A 10,730-nucleotide genomic window follows, 5' to 3' on the forward strand; every position below is an offset into this window, starting at 1 on the left:
GAGGGCCGGTGGTGGAGGCGAGGCCTGAGCCGGGAGCCCCCTGCCATTGTCCCCGGCCTGTGCCCCAGGAGTGATGACCGGCCGCTGCCTTCGAGTGGGGACAGCGCAGAAGGGGACCTGCGAGATCTACGCCTGGTGCCCAGTGGAGGCCAGGTTCCAGCCCACGTGAGTGGCCGCAGCCTGAGAAGCCCCTGGGGCTCCAGAGACTCCAGGGTCAGTTGGCGTAGATGGGAGTCCATTGATTTGGTGCCCCCCCCACCTCCAGAGGCCCCAGCCCTAGCAGGAAGCCTAGCAAGAGGCCTAGATGCACCGCACCCTGAGCAAATTAGCTGACCTCAGCAAAGCCTCGGGGGGCCCCAGGAACACGTCTGGGGGAGGCAGGTGGGGCCTCCTGGACAGACTGCCACCTTGGTTTCTAGGAAGCTGCTCCTGGATGAGGCCGAAAAATTCACTGTTTACATCAAGAACTTTATCCGGTTCCCCAAATTCAATTTCTCCAAGTATGTGGGCCTTGAATCTGGGGGCATCGGGAGTGGGGCCTTGGCTGGTCACACGGGGCCTCTGCCGGCCTTATGACTTGGCACATCCAATGCGTGGGTGTGAGATGTGCATGCAGGACAGAGCCGCTGGGTGCTCCGGGGTCCCCTATCCCGTGTTACATAGGGGGGTTGGCCCGGGCCAGGGTCAGGACCCAGGACAGCAAGTCTCATCTCCTGTCCCTGGTGGTTCCCGGCCTGCACCCAGGACCAACGTGCAGGACACTCAGAACACCTCGTTCCTGAAAACTTGCCACTTTGACCTCAGCAACCTCTACTGCCCCATCTTCCAACTGGGCTCCATAGTCCAATGGGCGGGCAGCAGCTTCCAGGAGATGGCGCTGAAGGTGCGTGGTACAGGTACGGGGCCCTCCCCTGGGGGTCGGGACTCCCCAAGGAGGTGGGGGTGTGGAAGGGACTTGGGTAGGATGGGTGGCTGCTCCCCTGCTCCCAGGGCCTGCCTCCAGAATGAGCAGTAACACACAGCCGATGTGCCAGGGCTCGGACCATGGGCTCTGGGGGAGGGGCAGAAAGGAGGGGACAGTCCCACGGTGTAAGTACTTAGCCCCTGCCCACCTGGAGCCCTGTGTGTGGCTGGGCTGTCCAGAGGAACGAAACCAGTGATAGGTGTCTAAGAAAGAGCTTCCTCTCAAGAAGCAATTTTATATTGAGACAGCTCCTCAGCCCGTCCAACTCAAGCCCATGGTCTCACGCTGACTGGAGCCCTCTGCAGACAGACTTGGGTCGCTGCAGAGAGGTGAATTGGGGCGACCCCCAGGTGGGGGATGTTGCAGAGTGGTGTGGGTCCAAGGTCGGTGGAAAGCTGGCAAGGCACCAGTAATTCTCAGGGGCAGGCGGCCCACCCGGGGCAGCCCCCATGGAGGTAGGTACAGAGAGACAGCAAGCAGCAAGGTGAAGGGGCAGAGGGAAAGGGTCCCCTCTGTCTCTCTTTTAGCATCCCATGCCCCCCCCGCCCCCCGGAGTCATCAAGCTGTGGCCTCATAGATTACACACACACACACACACACACACACACACACACTCATACAAATTCAAGTTGACATAAACTCAAACCACCACAAGCCCCAACCCTGCCTCAGCCCCTTCTGGCAGAGGGGGAAGGTAGGCAGACCCAGGCTTGAGGCATGGCCCTGCACTGATTAGCCTTCCAAGTGATGTGACCCTCAGCTAGGAATGCCACCCTACACGCAGCCATGGCTTCCTCACTGTGAAGAGGAATGACACCCGGCAGCAGTGTGGTTTGTAGGCAAAATATCGTGGTGTGAGACCTGGTTGCTCTGTGGATACTCTCCCCTTGCCCCTGGTGCCGTAATGGGCGAGGATTGCAGAAAAGAATGTGACTCTGTCAGCCTCTTCTCAGTTCCACACTGGGCTGCTCACCTCAAGGTCAGCAGTTCGAATCCACCAGCTGCTCCAAGCTAATGCTTTCCGCTCCCGTCCAGAGTTACAGCCTCTGACACACACAGGGACAGTCCACCCTGTGCTGTAGGTTCCTAGCAGGAGAGCTGACCTGCGGCAGCGTGTTTGCAGAGATTAACGTGCTCAGCAGAGCGCAGTGATGGTCCCCCACCCCCCACCCCGGGGGTGCGACACCGCGGGTGGTGAGGCCTAAGTGGCCTCTTCCCCATCTCCCTACTTCCTGTTCCTCTGTTTAACGAGGGTGGGCACCTCCGAGGCCAGTCTCCTATTGCCCCAGTTGGGCTTGGTGGGTGCGTAGAGTGTCTATCTCCCAGGACACCCAGTGTTTTTATCCATTGGTGGTAACCAGAGGCTACAGGTGAAGAGAGCTATCAGAGACCGTCTGGAGGGCTTCCGGGCAGGGCCTCCTGCGTCCCCAGGGATGTGATGCCCTCTCTCTTGTATACGGCTGTTCTCCCCAACCAGGAAGGCGTTTGCCCATCAATGAATCTGCGTGACTAGCACATTAAAGTACGGTTAAACCATCCAGGAAATGAGGATGCATGAGTAATTGCATCATGCCCCGCCCCTGCCCGTGGTTAGTTCGTCAGGTGTGGGGCCTGCATAGCCTCTGGGTGTCTGCTATTCTAGAGAGTCCATTCTGATGACCCTATAGGACCGGGTAGAACTGTTCCTGTGGGCTTCCGAGACTGTAACTCTTGATGGGAGTCAATAGCCTGGTCTTTCTCCCACAGAGCGGCTGGTGGCTTCAAACTGCTGACCTTGTGGTTAGCAGCCTAACGACACCACCAGGGCTCTTTTCAGAAAAACCAAGTGCATCTGATTTGCTCAGGGACCAGACACAAAAGACCACATTTAGTTCTTTGCCCCACGGATGGTCCCCACTCACCATGGATGGCCCCCACTCGTCTCTTCCTTGGGGTTAGCTGCCAGCTGCTCCCCTTTAGATTTCCAACCGGGAGTCAGACACCAGCAGAGTGGCTGGTGGGTTTGAACTGCCGACCCTTGGGTTTGCAGCCCGGCACTTACTGCACAGGTCCATCAGGCCACCAGGGCTGCTTAGTCTCGTTAGGATGCCTTAGAAAAAAGGTACAATAGAAACAGTAGCATTTCAGGGGATCTGCTGGACCAATTCAAGGCAGCGAGATCAGCTAAGAAGGCTGTGGTCACTATTGGGGGTCTTCAAAGGGGTAATTGTCACAGATTTTCCTGAAGACCGCAGGGTGATCTTGGGAGCTTGTGAGGAAGAAGTTTTTAAGAAAACAGAAAACTACACTGGTGGGAAAAAGGCCAGGAAAGTTGTAGAGAGGAATTTTTTTTTTCCTTATGAAAAATGTCCCTGTCCATTCTTCAAGGGTGAGAATCTCATTGGGAAGCCCTAGCCCATCCACCTCCCAGCCCCGATCTTGCCCCCTCAGACTCCTCCTCCTCCACACTCACCCATCATGCAGAAGGAACACGCTTTGAGTCCCTCGGGAAGGCCCACACTGCAGTTTTGACGTGGTGAGAGCCAAAAGGCTGGGAATCCTTTGGGAAAGGGTTAGGCAGATGAGACGGGCCCTGAGGGGGCAGAGACCCAGATGGGGGCAATGTGGTGGCACCGCGGTGGTTTAACGAAGGCTTCTGTGATTTTGTGGCGATACCTATGACTTAGCCTTCATAAGAGCGCCTCCACAACGACTTCCGAACGAACCCCACTTCCGGCCTCTCCCACCCCAGCCCCAGATCCTAAAAGTCAGGGCTGAGCTGAGGGTCGGCATCTAGTTTTCCTCTGCCTCCTTTAGGCTCCTAGCAGCGTCCACCAGGAACTAAGCTCTGGCCCCTGCTGTGTAGTTCTGTCTTTGGGACATTAGCAAAGTGGGACCAGAAAGCATCCCTGAGCACATCCTGGTCCAGTGCCCCTCCAGGGTAAGCCTGACCACAGTTGGTGTCCCTCAGGGTAGCCTGACTCGGAGTCAGTGCTGCCCTGGGGAAGCTGGCTCTGCCTCTGCAGCTTAGAGAGGGAAGCTAGCGGGACTGGGGGGGTGGTGTTCACCGTGCAGTCTTACCCGCCACTCCAGAGTGGAGCTAGAACCTTGTGCCCGCTACTTTCCTCCTGGAAGGAAAGCCCAGCAGGGCAGACCGCTGACCTGCTGCTCTGCAGGGTCAGTCTGGGACATCTGCTCATTTCCAGAAAGCTCCGTCCTCTGACCCTGGCCTCTCTCCCGTCCAGGGTGGTGTGATAGGGATTCAGATCGAATGGAACTGTGATCTGGACAAGGCTGCCTCTGAGTGCAACCCTCACTATTCGTTCAGCCGTCTGGACAGCAAGAACGCGAAAGAGTCTGCCTCCTCAGGGTACAACTTCAGGTAACTGGGGCCTTGTCACCCTGGTCAGGTGTCACGTCTGTCCTGGGCATCAGCGCTGTGGTCTCTTTCGGGAGATGGGGGTGCCAGAAGAAGTGGATGAGGGGAGGTGAGAATCCTGGCCAAGGGCTATGGAAATGCTGAGAGTTTTTTGGGAGGGTGAGGTGTATCTGCTGGGCTGAATTCATTGGGACTCTGGTGCCCCAGGGACAACCCAGGGGGAGTGGGAGAGCTGTGCCTCCTGGGGGCTTCCAGGCTGGGATTTTATCTTTGGACTTGGCTCTGTGAGAGGATCCGTAACGTCTCCACGGGCTTGCTCAGGGTCGCAGTCTGTGGAGTGCTTGCCGGTCCCCTCCCAGAAGCGCCAAACAGGAAGGCTCAGCCAGACTGGGGTCTCCCCTTGGCCCTGTTGCTTTCAGGTTTGCCAAATATTACCGAGATGCTGATGGGGTGGAGTTCCGCACCCTGATGAAAGTGTATGGGATCAGATTCGATGTGATGGTGAATGGCAAGGTGTGTTGGGGTGGTCCCCCAAATTCCCCTCCTCTGAGGCCGGGTAGGCTGGAGTGGGGAAGGGCTCAGGGACTGGAGTCTCTGGGGACCCCACTGTCCACTCTGGCTTCCTTACCCTTCATTCTCTCTTCCAGGCAGGGAAGTTCAGTATTGTCCCCACTGTCATCAACATAGGCTCTTCGATGGCTCTCATGGGGGCTGTGAGTACCTGTCCCCTCCTTTCCCCCTCCCTGGGGCTCAGCAGGGAGGACTGCCCCCCCAGCCTCGAACATGTCCCACTGCCCCAGGAAGAATGAGGGCTGGTTGGTCCCAGTGGGTGTAGGTCGAGGGGTTTCAGGGGACGTGATTGCTCGCATTTCTCTTCCCAGAGCCGGAGCAGCATTTAGCTGTAGCTCTGGGGTTGCAGGTGGGGCCACGTTGAGCTGTAGGCTGGTGTTCTCAGGGATCCTAGACCAGCCCCTGAAGTTCTCAAGCCTACGCTTCTGCCCAAGGGCGCACGAGCAGGCTGTACTGGGCACATCAAGCCCTGCACTGTTGACATGCTGGACACGATAATTGTTGGGGGAACGGTTCTGTGTATGTTGGAGGATGTTTAGCAGCATCCCTGGTCTTGACCCACTAGGTATCTGTCACAGCTCACAGTGGTCATAGCCAAAGATGTCCCAGTCATTGCCCAGTGTCTCATGGGGGCACATTCACACTGAGTGAAGAGGCGGGGAGCACAGCCCTGCTCTGCTTCCCACCCTTTGCTGTTGAGGTGATTCTGGCTCAGGGCGGCCCAGTGTTAGAGTAGAACTGATTTCTTGGAAGTAAAGTACCGGACTTTTTTCTGAGATGCTTCTGGGTGGACTCGAACTGCCAACCTTTTGGCTAGCAGCAGAGCAAGTGAACCTTTGGCACCACCCAGGGACTCCCTGTAATCCTTCTTAGAGATAGCCTTTTAGCTGGGCGGAAGAAGGTGCAGAGCTGAGAGTCAGGAATGGATGAAGGGCAAGGAAAGTTTTCATCAAGAATCTCTGTAATGCTTCTTGGTCCTTCCAGAAGCTTCTTTTTCTTTGTGTTTCACGTTTTATTATGTGTTGGGTGAAGGTGTACAGAGCAGCTCAGTTTCCCATTCAACAGTTCATACGTATTTTGTTTCACATCACTGATTGCCGTCCCCACAAGGTAACATCGCCCCCCCCTCATCTCTGTCCTGTGCCTCCTGGTTCTGTTCTTTGCTAGCCCTTCTGAACCTTGTCGGTGGACAGGTGCTGCCCTTTTGTTCTGCAGCGGTTGAATGCTCCTCTCACAGCTCTGCCTATTGTTGGGCTGCACACTGGGCCACAGGGAAGGTCATGTGCAGAAATGAAAGGTGACGAAGGGCATGGGCTCAGGGGGTCCCACCAGTCTACCGGGCTCTTTTATGATTTGGGGTTCAGTTTCACCTTTCCCTCCCACTGGGCCCAGGACCCTCGGAGCTGTGGCTAATGGGAGCCAGGCACCAGGGCCGTGGATGCCGATGGTCATGCGGTCCATTTGTTGTTTCCATGTGTTCCTCTTTCCTCTGAATGGGAGACACCACTAGAGGCCCCTGAGATACCCCTACCCCCATCCCCCACACTCTGCCACCAAACTTCCGTGCCCCTTCTTGCAGCTCAAGGGGACTGGTTAAGCCACTGCAGAAAGACAGAGATCTCTGGAAGTGTCTCTGAAAGTCATGGGAGTCGGCAGTGAGGCCGGGCCATCCAAGAGGCTACTTTCCAAGTGTTCTTGGCAGCTACCTCCTCATTCCCTCCGCTGCGGGGCCAGAAGAGGCCCCTGGCAATTCAGTATAGACTTAGGACTTATTTTTCATTGAGACAAGAGCAGTGCATCTCATAACAGGTCTCGAAGCTTTGTCCCTGAAAGTGGTAAATAGAAGTGGACCCTAATGCCTTCCGGTCCTCAGTAGAGAGCCCCGTGTATGTGCCCTTCTTAGAGGTGCCTGCCACCCCCGGCCATCACTTGCTTACGATGTGGGTGAAGTTGGCAGTGGAAAAAACATGTTTGGCATTGAGGGAGAAAGGGTGTGTGCCGTCCAAGATCAGGCCGCTGGTTCCCTTATCCTGCGCCCCACCTTCACCCTCAACATCCTTCCCCAGTCCTTCCGCACTGTCCCTGATTAAACCCTGTACTGTGGGTCCAGTCGCCATCCGGTGGAGGACACAGGCACACGCAGGACCTGATGTGGACCCAAGGCCTGTGGTTTCAGAGTGACGCATCCCCAGCTGGGTCAGTTCAGGCCTCCCTCTGTCCTGGATCACCGCTCTATGTAGGTTCCTGGTTGGTTACATCTGCATCCCCTCCAGCCTCTCATGCGGGCCCCCCCCCCCCCTCCGAGAGAGCTTCCTATTCAGAACCTGTCAGTGACCTCCATCTCCATTTCTGCTCAAAAGACAGCCCAGATCGGATGCTACCAGGCATTCTAAGGAGCTTCAAAGGCTGATCCCCTACCTACCTCTTCAGAAGTGTCTCCAGTTCCCCCGACCACTTCCACAGTCCCTGTGGAGCCCCTGCTCTGACGTGCCTGTCCCTAGCTTTCTGCAACTTGTTCATAATGCCTGGCCCAATCCTCAAGACCCAGCCAGATGCTCAGGCAGAGTAGAGCCCTACCTTCCCTGGGTGCCCCTGCTGGCACGGAACTGGTCTTGCAATCGACATGCTCTTCTCCTGCACCAGAGGTAGAGTCCCAGGGGGTCTGCATGGCCTAGTCCTCCCAGAAAGGCAAGGTAGGAGCTGGCAGGAGATGGGGTCAGCATAGTGCAGGGAACCTGATGGCTTTTGAGTCTGACATTGGCTCTTCCACAGACAAGCGTGCCCCTTTCTGAGCCTGGTTTCCTTCTCCTTTAACCAGAGTCAATGTCTAAGTTTCCCAGGGCTGTTCTCCCGTCCCAGATCAACGTGCTGGCCGAGCCATGCTCTCTCAGGCGCCTTCCTTCCCTTGGTGGCTAGTTAAGTTTCTTCTCTGATTTTATCAGGGCACCACTCGTACTGGATGTAGACCCACACGACTTCCCCATGACCTCATGCTAACCGATAACATCTCCAAATACCCCATTTCCAAACCAGGGTGTGTTCACAGGTACGGGGTGGGCACCCCCACATATCCTTAGTGGGGAGGGGCCACGATTCAATTCTGAGCACCTCCCTCATGGGCCTGCTGTAGGCTCACACAGTATAAGGTGCTTCCTGTAAATCAAGGATCCGAGCCAGGAGCCCCAACTCTTTTGCAGGGCGCTTTCTTCTGCGATCTGGTCCTCATCTACATCAGCAAGAAGAGCCACTTTTACCGTGGCAAGAAGTTCGAGGAAGAGGTCGGTTCTGCTTCCTCCCCAGGAACCTGAGGGAAATTCTGGGGGTGCCTCTTGTCACTCACTTTCCTTTGGGCCATGGAGGTCGTCCCTGAAAGGGCCGGGGAGGGTAGAAGGTTCTGAGAACATGCTCTGTGGACAGGTGGGGCCCAAATCAGCCTAACCTAGCCTCAGGAGGGGTCAAAGGATGTGGATAGGAGAGCTGGTTTACAGCCCCTGCCCTGCCACTTTTACTGTATGACTTTGGACAAGTCCCAAGCCTTTCTGGCTTCAGTTTCTCTATCTTCCAAATGTTCGTCAGTTTATGTACAGGCACGCCTTGTTTTATTTTCACACCGCACTTTATTGCATTCCACAGAGAGCACATTTTTTACAGATTGAAGGTTTGCCACTTCTCTGCCATTCTTTCAATAGCACGTGCTCACTTCCTGTCTGTCACATTCTGGTAATGCTCACAATATTTCAGTGTCCCCTCCATCACACATCCGATGGACTACAGCTTAATGTAAACATGCCTTTGACATGCACCGGGAAAAGCCACCACCATGCAGCTCACTTGAAAGCCGTGTTTGTTTTATTGCGGTACTCCAGAGCTGAGCTAGCAATCTCTCCACGGTGTGCTGAAAAGTGCTTTCCGCATTTATTTGTTAGGCTGCTTCGTAGGCTGCAGTTGGGAGAACTGAGAGGAAGATGGGAATTCCCCCCCACTCCCACTCCACTGATCCTCTTGAGCTGTGGGTTTGGCCCTAGGCTTGGTGGTGGTGGTGGTTGTAGTGATGAGGGTGGAGGTGGCGAGGGTGGGGGCCGGCTCAGGGTCGCAGAAACCCATGCCTGTGGGCAGGGACTCTGGCCTGAGCCCCTAGGAAGGCTTTCTGGAGGAGCTGGGATTGATCAGCACTGAGAATTGCACATGGTGAGCTTTGGACAGGCAGCTGGGCTCTCCTTCAAGGTCCTCCTCCTGTCCCTGCTGTGCCCCCTGTCCACATTCATTCAGAATAGCCAACAGAGCTGCAGCTCTGGTTATAGGCAGGGCCCGACCCACCTCCGGTGGGAACACAGTCAGGGCACAGGCTCAGCTCAGCACCTGACCAGGAGTAGTTACTGAAAGTGGTAAATAGCAGGGCGAGTGGTGGGACGAGTGGTGGGGAGGGGGCTCCTGGAGCCTGCCGAGGGCTAACAGGTGGTGTCCTGCTCAGGGCCAGGAGCTGAGCCTGCAGAGAAAGGAGCCCGAGGGGCAGCTGCTGGAGTGGCCTGAGGCGCATGGCAGAATCTGCAGCCTGAAGGGAGACAGCTGTGTGTGCCTGCAGCCCCCTGAGGTCAGTGTCCAGCCTGCTAGGTGAGGGGTGGCTGGGCTACAGCAGGAAAGTTCGAGCGAGAACTGGGGTCTGGCAGCCCGGTGACTTGGCTGTAAGGACGGGCGCCTGGGACCCAGGAGAGTCCATGCAAGCTAACAAGGCTAGGTGACACAAGGCTATTATCAATTGACATGGCGTGTACTCCCTGCCAAGCACTGCTCTGAGCTCCTGGTGGCAATGTAATGAAGTGAGTACAGATACGCATGACCTGCTTTACTAATGAGAAAACAGGCTTACAGAAAGGTTCTGTCACTTGCCCAAGTCACACAACTCATAAATGCAGAGCTGGGATTTGAACCCAGGCTTTATGTCTCTAGAGTCTAGTAATGGGTCAGTAACTACTACTATGAACGAATAACTGGGACATTCTGCCTTATCACACCCCCAGTCCCATCACTCCCTTAAGCCCCTCATCAATTATGGGGGCTGGGCTGGCACTTTTTCCTGGTGCTGCCCAGAAGCCGATATGACCTTAGCCTAGGACAAGCAGGGAACCCTGGCTGAGTCCCTGCTCTGTCTTGCTGTGTGCCCGAGCAGGTGCCTGGACTCTGCTGGGCTCTGTTTCCCTCTTTCCACAGGAGTGGTGGTGGGGTGGGGTGGCACAGGGGTCCCTCCTCAGATAGGCTAGGACCCTCTGTGCCTCTCCTCTGGGTCCTCTTCAGGGAGCTTATGGCCCCATGATGGACCTTCCTCTGGTCCCCAACTTCCACTCCTTTCAGCCCTCCAGCCCGAGCTTGGGCTAGGGCAAGGCTGGAGTGAGAAAGACTGAGCTCGAGAGGACGGGCAGAGGATGGGAGGGGTGAAGAGGGAAGGCTGGGCAGGGAAGCTGTGGGCCAGGTGGTGGTGCTCCTGGGCTGTTGATTCTTGGGTGCTCATGGAGCACTCCACCTGTGGTAGGGAAGAACCACCACCTCACTGGGGGCTGCCCCACTGGGACCCCACCAGGGCTGCTTATGCCTCTGTGCTGAGACAGCTCAACTGTGCATCTGGGCTGTGGCCAGCTTTCCGACCAAGGGCCCCCTCTCCGAGTGCTCAGGCTGCCATGGATGTCTGCCTGTAGGGAGGGTGGCCTGGTACTTAGGGTCCCCAACAGAGTTCTCTCTGGCCTGTGTGGCCCCTCCCCAGGTCCAGCCACCCAAGGAAAGGAAAGGAGAATGTGGAGCAGCTGCAGAGCCTGCATACAGTGGAGACCTAGGAGCAGCTGCAGA

General features: G+C 56.3%; 1 protein-coding gene across 3 annotated transcripts in view; it reads left to right on the forward strand.

Annotated features, from left to right (window-relative positions):
- Window positions 1-10,730, forward strand: part of P2RX5 (purinergic receptor P2X 5) — a 21,815-nt gene that overhangs the window by 7,981 nt on the left and 3,104 nt on the right. The window contains exons 5-13 of one of the 3 annotated variants that reach the window (XM_045293453.1): window positions 68-165; window positions 420-500; window positions 745-883; window positions 4,189-4,325; window positions 4,742-4,835; window positions 4,970-5,035; window positions 8,090-8,170; window positions 9,364-9,483; window positions 10,648-10,717. In XM_045293453.1, the coding sequence (XP_045149388.1) occupies window positions 68-165; window positions 420-500; window positions 745-883; window positions 4,189-4,325; window positions 4,742-4,835; window positions 4,970-5,035; window positions 8,090-8,170; window positions 9,364-9,483; window positions 10,648-10,717 (886 nt within the window). The remainder of the gene's footprint in view (window positions 1-67; window positions 166-419; window positions 501-744; window positions 884-4,188; window positions 4,326-4,741; window positions 4,836-4,969; window positions 5,036-8,089; window positions 8,171-9,363; window positions 9,484-10,647; window positions 10,718-10,730) is intronic. The other 2 variants (XM_045293454.1, XM_045293455.1) reach the window with 2 other exon arrangements.

The sequence above is a fragment of the Echinops telfairi genome, unplaced genomic scaffold, assembly GCF_000313985.2.
Source record: "Echinops telfairi isolate 266 unplaced genomic scaffold, ASM31398v2 ScPeMD7_2010;HRSCAF=2546, whole genome shotgun sequence".
Lineage (NCBI taxonomy): Eukaryota > Metazoa > Chordata > Mammalia > Afrosoricida > Tenrecidae > Echinops > Echinops telfairi.